At 43.8% G+C, this 18,840-nt stretch overlaps 1 protein-coding gene across 1 annotated transcript in view; it reads right to left on the reverse strand.

Moving 5' to 3' along the window:
• The window catches only part of LOC121834025 (SEC14-like protein 2), a 37,097-nt gene extending 24,584 nt beyond the window's left edge, over positions 1-12,513 (reverse strand). Inside the window, exons 1-5 of the mRNA XM_042287756.1 lie at positions 12,318-12,513; positions 4,832-4,901; positions 4,492-4,535; positions 1,565-1,627; positions 601-694 (exon numbers count right to left, since the gene is read on the reverse strand). Coding sequence (XP_042143690.1) covers positions 601-694; positions 1,565-1,627; positions 4,492-4,535; positions 4,832-4,901; positions 12,318-12,371 — 325 coding nt within the window. The 5' untranslated portion in view covers positions 12,372-12,513. The remainder of the gene's footprint in view (positions 1-600; positions 695-1,564; positions 1,628-4,491; positions 4,536-4,831; positions 4,902-12,317) is intronic.
• Between the last annotated feature and the right edge of the window lie 6,327 nt (positions 12,514-18,840).

The following is an 18,840-nucleotide window of genomic DNA, read 5'->3' on the forward strand; positions in this document are numbered from 1 at the left end:
TCGGAACTCAGGTAGTCGGTAAAATTGTTTGAATTTAATACAATTAAGGACGTTTTAGAGGTTTTAGGGCCACAAATACAATAGAAAAGTGAGAACGTTCCCAAGACAAAGCAGAGAAGCCATGATGGACTGCCGTAAAGTAATTAGGCCTGTAAAAGCCGGCAATCTTTTACACATGCCTGATAGAATCTTAAGTGTATACGTAGCATGTCAAGCCTGCAGGGCAGTGCATGTTATGGTGACTGGTGGCACATCGAAACCTTCAAACACTAAATAGTTTTATGTTCTGAACAAACAAAAATAAACAAGCACTCAGAGAAATGTATTATTCCACACAAGGAACGTTTTTGGAACTAAAAATATTTGCACCCCTCCCTCTTTCTTACTGTCGAAAGTAACACTTCCTACAGCAGAACAGAGGTGCTTGTACGTCGATTTCGTTGGTCCGCACCACTATACGGTTCACGGGTTCACTGCAACTTGAAATACCTTTGACGAACCTAGCATTGTACGTCTGCGTTAATGTACAGCCAAGAGTAATGTCTTAGTGCTTCCAACAGCGTCTGACTGTTACAGTGCTGCTGAAGTCTTCAATGTTACCTTTGAAGTCCGCGTTGCCGAAACGGATGAGCCAAAAGGGTCGGCCTTCGCGATCACGGTTGCACTGACCGCCAGGAAAGTAGAGCCTCAGCACCTAAAATATCATTTTCGTTTTTACTTAGCTTCAAAGCGTAATCGGATGACCGGCAAATCTGGTGAGCTGTACACAATGTAAAATGTCGCATCCAAATTTCTGTCATCAAGATCAATCGAAATGCTAACCTGATGCAGAAACGGAAAAAAAGACATTGACATATATTTCGGCAAAAGGGAGAGCGCTGACATTAACCAAATTTTGCAGGTGGTCGACTGGAACACTTTATGTTACCTTCGAGCTGGAAAAACACGTATATAAAATTAAGGGAACATCGCAAGAATGAGTTCCTATTATGTAAATACGTGTTGAAATTAGTCTCTTCACTAAAATTTTTGACTAAATTATTGTTTGGATTAAATTTGCATTTGAACTTAAATTTGCATTTGAAAGTCAGAAGTTACGGAATATAAAACAAAGAAAGGAAGATAAATAAACATTGAATATAAGGCTGCGTTTCTTTAATCTCGCAGTTCTTCTATGTCCTATGGAAAAATTTATATATAAAGAACCACCAGCTATTCGTAAAAACGTACTAAGCGCACACGGTTTCGTTTTTTTTTGTCCGCCATAAAATTTTTTTTTTTTTTTGTGAAATGTTCACTGTTCTACTTCTAGCACTCGAAGGAATCTGTTTCCATGTAGTACATAAAAGACGCTCCAGCATGCAGCACATGTTTAATTAATGTACTGCATGCTTGAGCGTTTATCATGTATACATTAAGAAGCATTAATGATCAATGCAAAGTTTGGGAGAAGGCGCCTCAAGCACTAGTGCGAAGTTTCGGACAAATTGCATGTCTCAACTGAAGATGGGGTCTATACATACCACTAATTATTAAAATTAATTCGAAAGAGACACACGCTCACCTCTGGATTTTCGTAAGTCTCGATAATCGAGTCGATATTCTCCCGTTGCCGCCAAAGAATGTTCTAGAATAAAAACAAAAGAAGAACTCAGCTTGGATGTATGCATCAACGAAAACACAAGAAACACATTGAACTAATTCATCTCAAGTTTGCGCCACGGCCTTTACGGGTACTAGTGCAACTTCCATTGGCATGTTTATATACATAGATATTTGTCGCTGCTCTCGAGCCCTCTTTGATTTCTTAAAAGTCACGTGCATCCCGGTTCTTGTTCTTAATATCAAACCTATTGGTTTTTAGGAAAAATGTCCTGATCACTTTATTTTTGAACTGTAATTTTCTACAAAGGTAGTTCTGGGACCAAATGGTAGGCGTTCGATGACGAACTCTCACACAAGAATTGCAGCACCAGTAGAGTAGTAGTTAACCTGATTAGCTACGTGAGAAACAATACGAAATACAAATGACTTCAGCAGAGGGAGCTTTTTGTTCATATTTTATACGGTTTTCGTCGCTAACTTCGTTGCACACATTCAACCGCTACGTTTTAAGCTGAGCTGTCAATATCATGCCCATCCAATTTAAGGTTATTTATCTTGCAAAGAAACAGAAAACGTGAGCGCTAAAAAAATAGCGGTTTACTGTCCAGTGCTTTTTGAAAGTTTACACTAAATTTTATGTGTTTGAAGTAAATATTTCATGGCCATAAATCACCATATTGTTTCGGGAACTACCAAAAGCAATGAGGGTCACAGGTCTGAAGCGGCCGGTAGCAGCCTATGAATTCATCACGTGGTGTCCGTATGTCATGTTTTAGGGATTCTTTCGCTTTACATAAAAGATAAGAGTATACATTTTAGCAAGAAACTTCTTTAATTAGCCGAAGTTTACGCGAAAATTGTCATCAAAATTTGTCACGAAGAATTGCAATGAAGGTATGTCATGTAGGACAGTCCCTTCAAATCCATCGCTAAATACGTACATAGGAGAAATATTGTCACGTGGTGTCCGCGTGCCCTCTAAATTTAGAGGAAAAAACAAAAGTTACGTGAAGAACACGTAACCTCTTGTCACTCGTGTTTTGTTCACTAAATCTAGCAAGAACATTGACGTCACCCTACCACGTCATGTGACCTCAACTCACGTGACGCCACTTTCTGCAAGGTGGTCCTGCGAGGTGGTAGTTTGCGCTCAACACATTCTGCTTATTGGCCTTTGTCGACATGATCGAGCTTCTGTGTTTTTGTATTGACTCCAATATTATCGCAGGTTGAATGCTTATTGTGATTTCTGTGGCGCAGAATACACCATCTACGTGGTAGGTAGGCGTTTGTTTTTTTGATGATAAAGGACATCAACCATTTTTTTTGTTTCAAGGGGCATCTACATTAAGCAATAAGCCAACCAGGCAAGATAGTAACAAAGTAAGCGTTACTTAAATCGAGAGTTCAAAGAAATAGCACATCATTAATCTCATATGGTCGATCTGAGCGTTCATATATCCGTCTTCGTTATCTGTGAGATTACAGCGTGCTACGCACAATGTATGTCTTCTTCGCTGGGTATCTTTTTATAAAGTCTTTCTTGCGTGTCATACTTTTTGTCTTCTTCTTTTGCTGAAAACTTGTCTCTTCTTTTTTAATTGTGCCGAAATAAAGAATTACTGTGTGGGATCATTGTCGCAGGAGCTGTAGAAAGCAGTGTGAATATGACTCGAACGCATTTTGCTTTTTGGGGGCTGCAGAACTCGCAGTTTGAAGAACCCGCCGGGGGCCGAACTCCATCAGTCATCAGTTAATTTGGCCCTCCGTATTAGCCCATTGGAGCTTTGTGTGATGCGGTACACATATTTGAAGAGGAACTGGGTTAATATTATTTTGTGTGATGACTTTATTCACACTAAAATTTTTCCAATAGCAGTTCTCCCGTCCTGATATATTTGAAGTGAACTAAAAACAAAATATTTAAATATTCACTTCCTATCTTTCTCAAGATATTATGCGTTAAATATCTCCCACTGTAAAATAAATATATACGTTTTCCAATAAATAAAAGCATCAAAATGAATTCTGTCAGGTGTTTGAGAGCTGTGGGAGTTGAAACATATTCGTAGATAATATATTGGTATCCTGAAGCTAATATACCCTCACACTCACGTTGCGGTTTTCATCATACGTTGTACAATTTAAAATGAATCTGTATACACCAAAGCGAATTTGGTAAAACTCTTCTATAAACCCAACTATTATTTCGGCACATTTTTAACTTCCGTTAACCCACTCTCTACAATGCTAAATTCGGTGACTTAGCTTTGCTCAACGAGACAACACAACTTAAAAGTGCAGGAAAACATATACAAGGCTGGTGCGTGACTTTAGTCTGCCCTTCTTTCTATTGGCAAGAAGCGTCCCTTTAACTCAGCGGAAGCTACCTTCTCACGCAGCCCTTTCCCCCGTTATGTCTGATCAAGTAACGTCAATGCAACGACTGGTGTGCGTCTGTTTCTTATTCCTTGATTGTTTGGCTGGTCACCCTCTGTCAATTGAAAGGCTGCAGAGGCCTTGTAGTGTCAAAGATTTTAACTTTGTGCCCCCGGAGTTTACATAGTGTCTTAATATGCCATATTTGTAGCAAAATCATGATTGATCGATTGGATTATTGATTGGTTAATTGATTGATTGATTTATATCTTGATTGTATGCACGATTCCGAAGACACTTTGTTTTAGTTCCTTGCGTTCGTATTAGGAGTTGGTTACGGTCCCGAGGTAATATTCATTTATAAAAATAAAAAAATATCTGAGACTTGCCATAGCCTGATGGAAGACACCAACCGAACGCCTGCTGCTAAGTTTCTGATTAGAAGTCATCAAAATTTCGCGAATGATGGTCAAGAGTCTAACGTTGCGGAAGAGCCAAAATACTTACATCTCTCAGCAGTTTCTCCGACTTGTTTACGTCGAAGTCGCGAGCTGCGTAAGGAAAGTTATAATTTAGAGTAAATAAAATTAACCCAATGCGAGAAGTCGTGCTGTACATTGTTTACACTGTAAAGGCAGTGAGTCATAACCGGAGCATCACCAAGAACAGTTTGATGTGTCTACTATTTTTTATTCAAAGAAAATATATATACTGCTTTAGAATACACTATAATATCTTTGGATTTCTTAGCATCAAATACCCTTCGTTAGTTCATTTTGAAGTTGACATGGGTGCCCACGTTCGGCGTTTGGTAATTTTGCTTTGTCTTGATTAGGTTGAAACGTACCTCTCAACCAACGCAGCAGAAACGGATCCGTGAATTCTTCGTTCCAGATATCACGGAGATGATACTTGAGCTGTTGAAGCAAAGAAATAAAACCCCGTTCAGCAAAACAAAATATATTAGAAAGCATGCTCTCTCTAAGGCACTACCGGAGTTTTGCCATAAATTGCAGCGCTGTGGTAGTTCAAACACCAAGTGCTACTTCAACTATATTCCTCCGCAACGAAGGTCGAAGTAAGAAGTCATGTTTAACACCGGTGATTAGACGGAAAATCCTTCGTGTGATTCGCAAGACTCTTGTTTTTGCGTTGCTATATTTTACAAAAAGGTATGTCTAGTCAGATAGGTGTAAACAACAAAAAAGCCGCTTTTCTGACGTGGATGTCAGATGTTTTTTATGCGAATTTAACGTTGCCCTTAAAGAACCTTGCTAATCTGTAAGAAGCAATTAACAAGAAGGTGTGTGGTTATTGAGTAACCACATTTACGATGAGGGATAAATTACTCATATAGAACTCTAAGGTCAACCATTAAATGTGCTAATTTCGCAATTTTTCATAGTTGCAATGCCTCCCGGAGTTATTCATGCGAGCAAAGCATCTAACTACAATCGCAAATGCGTGGAGTGTTCGCTTTTCATAATTGTCAGCCCTCACATATTCAAGTACCTTATTACAGAAGCCCTTTTTGGATGCAAATCCGAGGTTTCCGCATCAAATCATATCAAATAAAAGCTTCATTTTCCAGGACAACTAGAAAAAGTTTCAGAGAAAGAGGTGTTAGAAATGGCTTGACTGGGTCTGGGACTCCTGTTGCATTGGGGCTGCGAAGAGAAGCTCACCGGAGACAAGCTTACTGCAAAACTGTCACAACTCACCGGTCTTTTTACGGATGCAAAAAAAAGCTCACCCACGAATCCAAGAATCGAGCCTTCACTCAACTGAAGTATGCTGGGATACCTAATGTGCACGCGGTAAATCTGCACTTCACTAGCCGAATTTTTTTTTTAACATGAAAAAGTTTTGTAACACGTCAGGCGTCGTTCGACGAAAATAAAATAAATAATTCCGATCGGCGCAAAAAAAAAAACAGTGTAGAGAGCTGCAACTTGAGTAATTCCGGGATATTTATTTAGGAAATTACCTTAGTATACCGACGCCGCATTGCAAATGTTCAAGAAGAGGTGGTTTCAAATCGTAGCTTATTCGAATGGAAAATAAAAAAGGTCGTATTTCCTTTGTCTCGGCTACGTCAGAAATAAATATTGTAACACCCACACGAAATTGGTTGACACAATGGCGGAACGAGGGCTGCAGCAAGGGTGGAGAATAAAAATCAAGCTGACTAAAATGGCGATATAAAGCAGACCGCTTTTACTGGGATGATTGAAATCAAACCTTTCCTGCAAATATAGTCACAAACGGCATTTCTTTATTAATCGTACGTTCATGATTTCATGTTTTCAATGTACGCATTAGAGTCGATGAATGTAGGGCGCATATGTTCTGTATTTAGATCAAAGAGTCATCACATAAGAAAGATTTATATAGGATTGAACACGAGCAAAAAAGCAGTGGTTTTGAAAGAAAATTTATGCGTTGAACTTCGTTTATACCTCCAACTTCGTTCGTCAGTTACGCACATTTTTTTTTTAAATCTATTTGGAACGCAAATGATAGAAACGAAAACTTTGAAAGTTATGCTATGCAGCAGAATGCAATCGCGAAAAAGAAAAGCCAAAACAGCTTTTCCGCTAACAAAACGCTAAGCTGTTCTTGTTCTAGTATGGCGGGGTTTTCATGAACAAAAAGTGGTTAAAATTGCAGTAATTCTTTTTCCGTACTGTTCTCTCTGATCGGAAGAATTGATCAAACCGTCTGCGGTGTTTAAAAATGCATATAGTCATAAAATATCAATATTTCCTAGCTGCGTTGATATTACTCTGATTTAAATTAAACAGATATTTTTTTATTTTTTCATCCGTTTAGTTTACTGTTATTATATTTGTAAATTTTGCCCACTTCAGAGATGCAGAGCTTCTTAATGTGAAATGTGTACACTCCGTTACATTGTCTACATAAACGAACGGTGGGCTTTGTTTTACATTTTTTTTTTGTGGTTGGCATTAAAACTACTAGTACGGCATAAATTGCTCATTCAAGGAACAAACTTATGCGATAAACGTTAGACGCTGATCAACTCCTTCTTTAAGTAAAGTGCGAAAACTCGTTTCGCGCTAACTTTGCTTCACAGCGTACCGCCTGCGTGAGAGGCGCTTAAACCTATGGACCTGCTGTAAATGATAACCGACAACTTTACATCTTAATTTATTTCGTGGTGAACTTTTCTCCGGGTCTATGAAAAAACTGGTGGGCGTTTCTTCTCCGGATCGGCACAAAAGTGGGTAAGTTTTTCTCCGATGAGCTTTCCTCCGGGATTCGTTGCATTGGCAGCAGCTTTGGTACAATACACTCTATTACTATGGACAATAATGTAATAAATTTAAAAAAATGTGATAGGATACACTGAGTTACGAAGCAACGAGGATATACGATCGCAAGTCTTGGTTGCTGATCGTATACACGTTTATGTTGTTTGTAAGGCATTCATTTAAAACAAAGAATGCATTGCAATGTAAGGATCGTAAATGGTAGTTTGTACGGGAAAGAGGGAAGACCCATGCGTATCCGCGGCGTAAGCTGACGTAACTCTCATGCTTTGTGATTTCAGAACCAGCGTAAAAGAAGTCTGTGAAAGATGCAAACGATAAATGAAAAGAACAAAGTAAACGGTACTCATGCATGCGTTCAACAGGAATTATTTCATATTTTGAAAATAAAGGCACTCTGTGGTCTGTATAAGGAACAATGGCCATAAATCGTAAGATTTTAATATTCGTTTGTGTTGTAGTAACCCATACAAGGTAATAATAATAATAATAATATTGTAAATTAATCAAATGGCATCAATTTCATTGGGGTTGAAAATACATACCAGAGTTTAGTTGTAATGTTGAGGGGCCAAATATTGCATCACCTAGAGACAACACCAATCACCCGAGAGAGTTTAGTTATCAAAAAATTCACATGAAAGTCCCAGGTCACTTACTCGGAAAAAATGTGCTTAATGTTTTATGTTCTTGGACTAGTTAGATTGATGATGTATCCAGTGAAAGTGTACGATATATGAAAATTCGTTTATTCTTTTACTTTAACAAGATTGCTATGAACTTCATTGTGTTTATCTCAAGACCGTTATTCTCAGACCACAATGCAAAATTTGTTGGAGAGGAATTTGCTTTACCCAACAGTATATCAGCATCGGCCACATAGAGAACCATTCTCGTATCATCCGCATGTGTAACCAGCTGCGCTCTCTTGATTGAACAAAGAGTAAATGGGTCTTAAGCAAAGAATAGGATTGTGCAAAACGAGTATTGGAGAATACGATCAGAATTACGTCCGTAGGAAATTGTATCAGTCAGCAGTCGATAATACTAGATAGAGCAACCCAAAAGCTTTGGCTGTTGCAATTTTTTTTATTTTTGTTGTTGATGAGTTGTGTTCCTCATCAGGCGGGTGTGCGGTGCCTGTGAACGGATGCACGAGGGAGCACTTGGTTAGGTCTTTGGGGAGGATGCTTTGTTTTGAATTGTTGCCTGTGCCATTGTTGTTTACAAGACGATGTCTGTACCGTGGTTGAACGTCACAATGACGTGTGCGATCTCCGGGAGATGTCTGTGTTGTATTGTGTACGAGAAGAGGTCGTTGCTTTGAATTGAGGTGATGACAAGATGTACCGTGGTGGAACGCCGCAAAGACGTGTGCAATTTCTGGGAGACCAGTGTGTGAGAGACGATATATAAACGGTTGTGTCAATAAACAATAAACTTTAGTAGCTGCGTGTGAGACGTTCAATGTTTGTCCCCTTCTTCTTCTGTCGTCTCCAGATTTTTTTTTTTTTTAAAGAATGTTTGCACTTGGTTTTTGATCATAACTAGATAATTAATTAGACATTAAATAAAAAGGGGCAAAGTGTACTTCCTTGCGGTACACCGGAAAGAAACTTTTCGAAAGAAAAGAAAGGACTGTCAAAAACTAATCATGTCGTATTACACCTGAGACTGCGGTGGAAGAAATCGGAAGAACTTTCAGTAGAAGGAACCGACACAAAGAAAAAAAAATTGAGACGTTCTCTGTGTCTGTTCCTTCTACTGAAAGTTCTTCCGATTTCTTCCACCGCAGTCTCAGGTGTAATACGACATGATTAGCTACCACCAGCTCGCCTGCACTCTCACCGTCTTGTCAAAAACTACACACGGTTTCCCATTTGCTCGATGTGACTGAAGTAAAAGGAGTGGTACGCCGCGTGCACCATATCGACTGAGTTTTATAAGTAGTATTGCGTGATTTAGAACATCAAACGATTTCTATATTTTGAAGTATAATTTATTTTTGAAATAGTAAGGCGGCTTTTGTAGATTAACCTTTGCGAAAGCCGAACTGAGAGTCTGTTAATACCGAAAATTTACAGAAAAAGTGGCCAAAGCGTGTAAGAATAATTTTTCAAGTGCCGTGGAAAAGACTGGTAACACCGATAATGGCCTGTAATTATTTATAATATGGTTATCGCCTCCTTTGTGTATAATGGTGACGTTTGCACACTTCAAGCTGGGGGTAACTTACCAGATGATAATATTAAGTTATATGTATATATATATATATATATATATATATATATATCATAGATGTGAGGCAATTAGATTCATTAAAAATTTAACCGTTTTTAATTGTCGTTTATTAGTACAATACTCTTCTTAATTTTTAGTCCTAAAAATCTTAAGCACCTATATCTTATCGGTTGAATTGAGAAAAAAAAAAAGGTCTTTGATGTGGCTAAAAAAGTAGATGATAAACAATTTAACGACACTTATTTAGGCTCACGACTTCGGAATCGCTCGGGTCACTTGAAACACTTTACCATTTCCTGACAGAAAAAAAAATTGTCTCGCTTTGTATGCTTATACAGCCTCGATGTTGTTACGCCTCAACGGGTGACCGGTCGCTTAGCTATAGATGAGAAATTTAGCCAGTGCAGTACAAACGCTAACCTGGGGTTTGTAACGTGAATCACGCAGTAGTGATCCCACGAACGCGTGACGGTACGAAACTCATCCGGACAGAAACGGGCGGGGTCTGTGTGGATCAAACCCAGGAGGTGCCCAGAACAAGCTTTTGCTCCACGCTCCGAGCTGAGACGCGTTAGCCCACTCGGCAACCGATTCCCGTCCTGACGGAGAGAGACCTCGCAGGACGAGTTTGCCGGGTGGTAGCTAGATAGCTTCATGTGATAACGCATATCGGGTGGAATGATAAAGCTCTCTCGACACTTAGTCTCGCTCACAAAGCTACCATCTGTTGTTGTCCGCTGAGATCTCAAGTGGGCTCAACGAAGGACTTCGATTTTATGTCTACGGGCGAAATTCGTTCATGCTTTTCAGCGGAGCATGGCCATCCAAAGATATTGGACCATAATACAGAGCTTGGCTGTTTCCATTAGAGGTTTACAAAGACAGGAATGAGCAAATGCCGTTTAGAGGATAAAAATATATTGGCGCTTTACTGACTGCAAAATGCTTTAAAACCTCTGTCGAGTGTTTTTGTCGTTTGGGAGGTTGTAATGCGAGGAATTCAAATCTCAAATAAGTATAGAACTGCTGTTTTAGATTTCGAACCTTCCTCTTTAAGTTTATGCGCATCTCGAAGCGATCGAAATAAGATACATCTGTGCAGTGCCTTGAGCCCCTAGAGAGTACAAAAGTATGCTGCAGAATTGTATGTTATTTTGGCAGACTACCATTAAATAAAACTAATAAAGTTTCAATTATGTACTCCTAATATGCACACCATTCTTTAGTTGCGTTATTTAGTTGATTTAACTGACGTATTATTTGTGCAGTGACATGAATTTCCCAGAGAGTTAACCTAGGTTAACATTAAATAAGAGACGAAACAGAATAAAGTCTGTCAAAACTGAATTGACTCGCTCCAAACCGTATTTATCGAGGTAACACACTAAGAAGTTTTCCTTTATTTACTCGGGTATTTATGTACGTAACGGTATCTTATTCATCTATAAAAGCAGTGCAGTAATAACACGAATTGAGATTGTCCCTTAACCAGACAGCAAACCCAAGGCTCGTCTCTTATTGAGGCAAACACGTAGTTTCACTGTATTGTTTCCGAGATGATATGAATAATAAATACTTTACATTAAATGTTAACATTCGGGTCGTCCAAAGCTATATCTAATGGTGAATTCCGCTCGCAGATCTCGAGCGCTCCAAAAGCGCTCCATTTGGAGCGCGCATATTCCGCTCGCAGATCTGGCTCAAGTTGGTCATCTTCCGCTCGTAGATCTCTGGCAGCGCCCGCTCTACGGAGCGCCCCAAACTCCGCCGAACTTGCTCTGCGGGATTTCACAGATCTCTCCGGAAATTGACAGAGCGGCCCACGTGATTTCCGTCTAAATCGGCGGTGCGCATGCGCGGCGAGGTGGAGAGATCGGCGGGCCGGTCGGGCCACGGTCGGGTCGTGGAGTTGGATCTGTTCGGGTGCGTCGGTTGTTTACTCTGGACTGTGACGGCTCGAACGCTTCTACCTCGCGTAGATCAGGGATAAAAAGCCGGGAATGTGGAGCGTGGCAAATCGTAAGCGCTGACATCTGTGATCACCGAGGAAGAACGAAAAAAAGAACGACAGAAAAGCCGGAGGCAGACGCAAGGTTAGGCCTATTCATTCTGCAGCCAGTGATTGTTTACCTTTTTACACTGCATTCCATCGGCGTTTTCCCGTGAAATAAAGCAAGAAGTGATTAGGCAACGACCGAGCAAGTGATGGTTTGTTACCTCTGTGTTTATTAAAGTCGTACTAGCAATCTGAACTCCACCGCTGGCAATCGCTGTCCGTGCCCCGCCGCTTCGAGGCGGCCGAAAGGTATGTGACGGTGCCGAACGCGGACGTCTTCGCTATTTGTGACATGGGCGCCGTGGTACGTATAATTCCGCCCGGCCTGTGTCGCGTGTTACTTCTGCAGCTAAGCAGTGACAGTCGTCACTGGTCGTCGGAAAGATCAGCCGGCTGAGGCGTTGGTGGGCTGGTCAAGTTCGAGCAGCGGCCATTTTGAACGGCGGAAGGAGAAGGGGTGGGGAGGGGTGTGGGGGAGGTCGCTCCAAAAATGCAAGTTTATCTTCCCCTCGTCGATACGGAGCGGGTCCCACGGAGCGGAATTTCGCCTCCCTCGCGGATTTTGGAAAGCGCTCCAGATCTACGAGTGGAATTCACCATAAGACTTCCCTTCTGCCGAGACGCGAATCATATAAAATTATTTGGGCTCACAAAATCATTTAATTTCAATCCGAAAACCCGTTTCCCAATCCCTTCTTTAACAAAAAAACACCAAAAAACCCCACAAAAACACAATTACTTGCCTCGTCGAGAGAATGCTGCTGCTTGTCGCTCAGGTCTCCGGCGTATCCACTCATGGCGACGCTTGTATTAAATCAGCGCGAGACCCGCTCGGAGCCCAGCGCTAGCGCAAATATTCCCAGAATCAATGCGATCCGACGGACGTGATTGAACGCATCACGTGTGATGAACAGCCACTAGCCGACGAAGTGCGCAGGAACGCGGTCATTGCCGAGTGCCGTGTAAACATTGTGCCGCCGTCTATATACGTCCTATCGGCTATCGGCAGCATTCTCGCGACGGGAGAGAACTTGCCAAGTGAGTGTTATTTTGGTCCGAGAGCTTCGACTTCAGAAGGTATTGAAGTGTAAATACCATCAAATTATTCATTCTCTACTCGAACGAATGTAAGCATTTTGAAAGACGGTAGTAAATAAAAAAAGGGCAATAAAGGTTGTGCATTCTTTATTGTTATTAGAATCTTAATAAACATAACAACTCCCAGTTTAGCCAACCATGTCGTTTCCTGGGCTCCGGTCGCTAAGGTCACTGTTAAAAATATATATATATATATGATTTTTCTCCCCACTTACGAAAGCGCTAGAAATAGCGACGGCAGTTTCACGGTTAGAGCAGTGGAATCACACAAAAACCTTAAATTCGTTGACCTTTCAGAAAACATCTTGAGGGTGCTTCGTCTCTGGCACAAGTTTTAGGTGAGATTAAATTTTGTTGTGTTTGTTACGTTTTTATTTTTGAATTTCTAAGGCCAGCAACTCTCAGATCAAGCGTGCATCCTACGAATCGAATGCGTGCCGCGTTACGGCGGCATCCATGGCAATATAGAGGCCGACAATGCTGTAAGAACGGTGATGGAAGTATAGCTCGCGCTTCCAGATAAAGAGCAACAAAAACCAAGTCGAGAAAAGGACTATAATGTCCTCCCATTTGAGCCTGACAAATTTCTACCGGATACGACGAACTGGCAGAAAGTCCTGACAGACCAAATCAGGCAAGACCCGTATGGAAACCTACCTGCCTCATAAAGCGAGAGTGAACTTATCATCCTGCGCAGCATTCGCACAAATACGACACTAAAGGCGACCGGCTTTCCAAGCTAAGCTGGATAACACCGGGTGCATGAGACATCCATGTGACACAAATTCACTTATAATGTGTGACTGTACTCGGTGCGGGACCCCAAACCCAACCAACACAGAACATCTCATCTGGGAATGCAGAGCTACACCGTGAATCCGACGGGGCGTAGTATATACACTCTCCGCTTGGCATCTAACCAGCTATTTCCTGAAATGTATATTAGAGGCTGGAATCGAATACCATGTCTAACATTTTCACTCTTTCTCCCGCGAATGACAAAGGGTCGAAGTGGTGAAAGTATTTATTAAAATATGCTTCAAGTTAAACAGCAACAAAACGACAAGTTTATTCTTTCTCGTCTGCCAGTTGTTCTGCCAGGTCGGAACAACAAAAATGAAGTCATCTTTTGGAGCGTTTCCCCGCAAATGTAGTTAGGAAATCCAATTGGTTTATAATATGACAATGGTACAGATCGCCCCGCTGTATATAGCGGTAAATTACTTGTTTCATTTTCTTGTTGCACTTTTTGGGGGTATTTTTATATGAACCCTTAGCCCTGCACTCATTTTTCGCGGAACATCACTGCACCAATTAATGCGTAAAAGAGCATTTATATGTTGCAATGAATATCACCATCCGCTGCTACAAATTCGAAGTATTCTGAGTTTCTTAGTGTGCACTCTGAGGAGTTGTTTCGGACCTTCCGTCGAAACAACCGTTGTGTAAATAATAGAAAACTTGTTTACCATTATATTTACTTATCTTAATTCCTCAAATTTTCCGTTTAGAACAGGAGTTCAGTCGCTTACCCACTAATCTTGATTGAACCCACCCGTCTCAGCTTGGCCTCAACGTCTTTTTAGAGCACAGCTCTTAGGGGCTCGTTTCCGGCTTGAGCAGCGTCGGCGTTGGCGTCGCCTTAAAGGTACGTTTATACTCCGACGTCGACGAACCTAATGTCCAACGACGTAAACGAAGTTCAACGTCCACTTCGCCACGCCACGCTGTGCTGCGAAAAGAATTGCCAACCGTGTTTATACTCCGGCGTCGTTCAATGCGCTCGAACGAATTGCTTCACACTGCGCATGCGCGTCACCATGGCGACCGCATGGTTTGGTCTCGCTGGTTCCGGATTGCCGCTTCCGTTCTCAACTTGCAGCGCTGTCCGGCTGCCCGGCGGCGGTGATGATCTAAGCAGTTAAATGTGTCAAAAGCTGGGACTCGCGGCAGTTGATATCTTCGCGCTGTACTACTCTCGAAAACAAGGAAATAACGAAGGTAACTCGCATAGAAAGGCATTTATTTCCTGACGAAAGTCATACGTGGTTAGCGAAAAGGAAACTATCAGCCGGGTGTTGTTTTGACCAACTTCAACGAAAAAGCAGCAGATGGTGGTTCGCAGCGACCATGCAGCTTCTAACATATGTCCTGTGCACAAACCTCATGAACTAGCCTTTAGCGTCAAAAACTCACGGATATGACACCGAAATGGGAATCCGATGTCCGTCGAAGAGCTTCAAGCGCGTCCCGGTGTCGTTAGGCCTACACATTTTCACGGCTCCGAGACAGGTCCACGTCGACGCGCCGGCTCACTCCATCGAGCGAACGGAATAAACAGAGCGCCAACACAAGCACATCCAACTGACCAGCGGCTACCCTACACGACACAAGCCCGAAAGGCAAGCAGACGAACAGACAACACAGCCCGACCGATGCCCGACTGGGGCAACGACGGGACCATGGCAAACGCGGGACGGGAGCTGGCGTGAAGGCTTCTGGGTAACGACCGTCGCCAGGCGACGCCGAGATTCGAGCAGGGCCTACCTCGGCGAAAGCTTCGCCGACGGTCGCCGAGACGCGCTACGCTGCGTTACGTTCGACTGTCGTCGGAGTATAGACGCTCCTTTCGCACCAACGTAACGCAACGAGGTCGGGCGCGCGCGCCCGTCGGCGTTACGTTGGAGTATAAACGCACCTTAAGGCCTGACCACAGTAGCGTAAACGGCGCCGCCGCCCGGCGTCCCAACGCGAGGAGTCCACATTGGCCTCCGTTTCGCAGGCGTCACGTGACAGCACTGGTTCCCGCGATCGCGCCTCCCGTCGGATTTCCCGCTCTTTCGTCGTCTGCTCTTCGTTACATTCTTCCGTTCCGCACTCGCTGCCTACATGGTAGGAGTCCATAATGACCTGGTGATCAGCGCGAATGTGATTTTCCTAGCCTGCTCGTTGATTTTGCGACGTCGCCGCGCTCTGAAGGGTAGGAGGAGCAGGTTTTGGGTCCGGCCGAGTTGGTTCTACCGAAACACCGCAGGACAGGACAGGTCTGGCGCGCCGCCGGGGCTTTGCTGCCCCGACGGCGCGCCAGAGATGAAGACTACTTTCGGAAGTGTCACCAAATCAACACGACATCCGTCACAACACAGACGACATGCAACAAGTGTGCTACGAAGAAACTCAGTTGTAATTCCGAATTCCTCTCCTATAATTTCCCAGCAGTTGTTCTTAGCGTCGTTATCTAGGTAGTCTGGCAGCGTCTTGTCATATAAAAAGGAAAACAGTCGCACAGTTTCAAGGAACCGCTCCGTTGGGGAAGGCATCGGGGGAAAATAGGAAGAGCAGACGACGCGAAACACGTCCTTCGGAACCTGAAAGACGCGCCGAGGACCGGCTCGAGCGTTGCCATGGCATCGCGACGTCACTATCTACGCCACCTCCCATTGGCTCTTCTCTACTGCGGCGTGCGGCGCCCGGCTCTGAACCGCGCACAAAGCGGTTGACTCTGCGGCGCCGTACGTCGCGCCGTTGAAGCCGAAAACTGGTTTGGGCCGGCAAACGGCAGCGCCGACCGTCGCGCTGCAGGCCTCCGCGACGCCAATGTGGTCGTGCCTTTACTCGTCGGCGTCGGCGTCGGCGTCGCCGTCGGCGCAACCGCGAGGTCACGTGACCCCCCCCCCGAGGTCACGCGACCCCCTAGGTCACGTGACCCGCCTCAAATCACGTGACTCTCTCAGCCCACGTGACCCCCTTGAGGTCACGTGACCCCCCTCAGGTCACGTGTCCCCCCTCAGGCCACGTGACCCGCCTCAGATCACGTTACCCCCTGAGGCCACGTGACCCCCTGAAGCCACGTGACCCCACTGAGGCCCTGTGACCCCCCCGAGCTCACGTGACCCACCCTGAAGTCATGCGACCCCCGAGGTCACGTGACCCCCTGACGTCACGCGAGCCCCCTTAAGCCACGTGACCTCAAGGAGTCACCTATCCCTCAGTACGCTTCCATGTTCCTCCTCAAGAGCTGCGCTCTAACCGGCGTTACAGGGAATTGTAAACGGCTTTCATTTTTTTTTAGCTCAGTAACAGAGCATGAAAACGGAGTATGCATCGTTGCACACGCAGAGCTCGCCCTAGAGGTTTCTGGCACCACCACATGGTGGACATTTTTACGTCAGCGCTGCAACGTCGAATAGCTGATTGAGTTTAAGGAAGGATATAACAGCAGATCTTCGTTCACGAGTCACGATGTTTATTAATCTAGGTGGTGCCACGGCTGGGGCATGTAAAAAGACGCTTTGAAGTAGTTCAAATCAGTCGATGATGCCCGTTTCCGTTGGTTGAGAAGCGCCTTCATTAGAGGCGTGCTTATCTTTTCTTTCCCTAGGGCATCAGCAGAGACTTGGGGTGGGCAGCTCGCGGACGCCGATGACCAAAGGGACAGGAGCTCTCCCGGCCTACCGTACGGATGTTTGTATGAAATTATAAAAGGTTGGCTATAGTCTGTTGAGGTTACAGCGAAAATAAAACACCGCGCAAAGACACCGGACGAATACGATTTCACTCGCATGGCGGTTGGTCTTGTCTTTTGTGCTTGTGGCGTGTTTGCTTTTTTGCGCCGGCACCTATCTTTTCATAAAATAGGTTCGTGCTCAACTTCTACGCTTGGTGATATGGTTTATAGAAATGGTGTTTCCGCACACTATACTGAGGACAACTTACCATGGAAATTCAACGCTGTGTCTGGCATTTTTTTCTTCTTGCTCACGGATGTGTCCCTTTGCACCCAGTCATTTTGAATACGTTGCGTGCGAACCCTAAACACTTCAAAGTACGAATGACTGCTGAAATTCGCTGTTCAAACGCGTTAAGGTGTATAATTTAATAATATCGGAAAGTTTGATTCTTCTTCTTTTTACGTCACTGCTACAACTCAAAGTCACATTGGACGTTAAATATTATATCACGCTTTTGAGAATGTTAATAGAGTCCATAGACCCGTACTTGTCAGTTTTAGTGACAGCACGGTTTGAAAACTTTTTGCGTCACTTCGTGTGGTAGGCACACCAACAAGGCTGTTTAGTCTTCTCCGTCTTTATACCTATTTACCGCTTCCTAAAAGTCAATGTGCGAATATATCGCTCTAACGGGGGATAATTGAAAAGCCTGCAGTCGATCATTTCGCACTATTTACATTTAATAGCTCGCTCGGAGATGTAAAAAAAAAAAGGTTCCTCGTTTTTTTAGGTCACCAACGCACGACTAAGAACGTAACCTTAACACCTTACTGACTTTTTAGAGCGCAGCTCTTAGGAGCCCGTTTCCAGCTTGAATGGCATCGGCGTCGCCGTCGCCGTCGGCGTAACCGTAACGCCTCGGCGTAACACTTTTTCATTAGGCGTCAGCGTGTCCGTCGGCGTAACCGTAACGCGTCGGCGTAACGCTTTTTGGTGACGCGTCGAGGTAGTGCTTTTTCGTGACGCGTCGGCGTCGCCGTAACGCGTCGGCGTAAAGCTTTTTCGTGACGCCTCGGCGTGGCCGTTACGCGCCGGCGTAACTGCGTGGTGCATTATGGGGAATGTCGACGGGGATTAGTTTTCTGGTATGGAAAATCGATCGGCCTTACAGACCTTGGAAATGGTTCGTTTCACGGGCATAGAATGCGGTGCCCCGCACCTCCACCAAAATGTCACGAGCGACAAATTATGAGGCGACGCATAACTGAAGAAACCGTTTATGGGGGCGAACTTGAGCCAAAAAGAAAATAGAGAAAGGCTTGCATCACAAGCGTCGATGTCGGCGAAACAGCAGGATCGAGCCCCGGGGCGAGACTGACTCCGCTCGCCATGCGGAGTTTCTTTTGTACCGGCGTGGGTTTTTGGAACATTCGGCGTAGACCTTTTGACGCGTAGAACATTCGGAACTCGATCAGACGAGAATGTTCTGAAAGTTACGAGAACGCCAGCTTGAAAGAATAAATTAAAGAACATTCCACTGACTGGAAACAAACCGATAAATCCCAATTGGTTTGATCGTTAAGCGATTTTTATTTCGAAGCTAGGCAGTTTGCGGGTGCCGCGAAACACAGTTCTGAGGTGGCATGGCGTACGCCCGTCGTTCGCCACCATCTTATTGCGTGCTTCGCTCAGCCGTCAAGCCCGTAACTCCAGTGAT

Source organism: Ixodes scapularis, unplaced genomic scaffold (genome assembly GCF_016920785.2).
Source record: "Ixodes scapularis isolate PalLabHiFi unplaced genomic scaffold, ASM1692078v2 ptg000296l_1___fragment_2___debris__unscaffolded, whole genome shotgun sequence".
NCBI lineage: Eukaryota > Metazoa > Arthropoda > Arachnida > Ixodida > Ixodidae > Ixodes > Ixodes scapularis.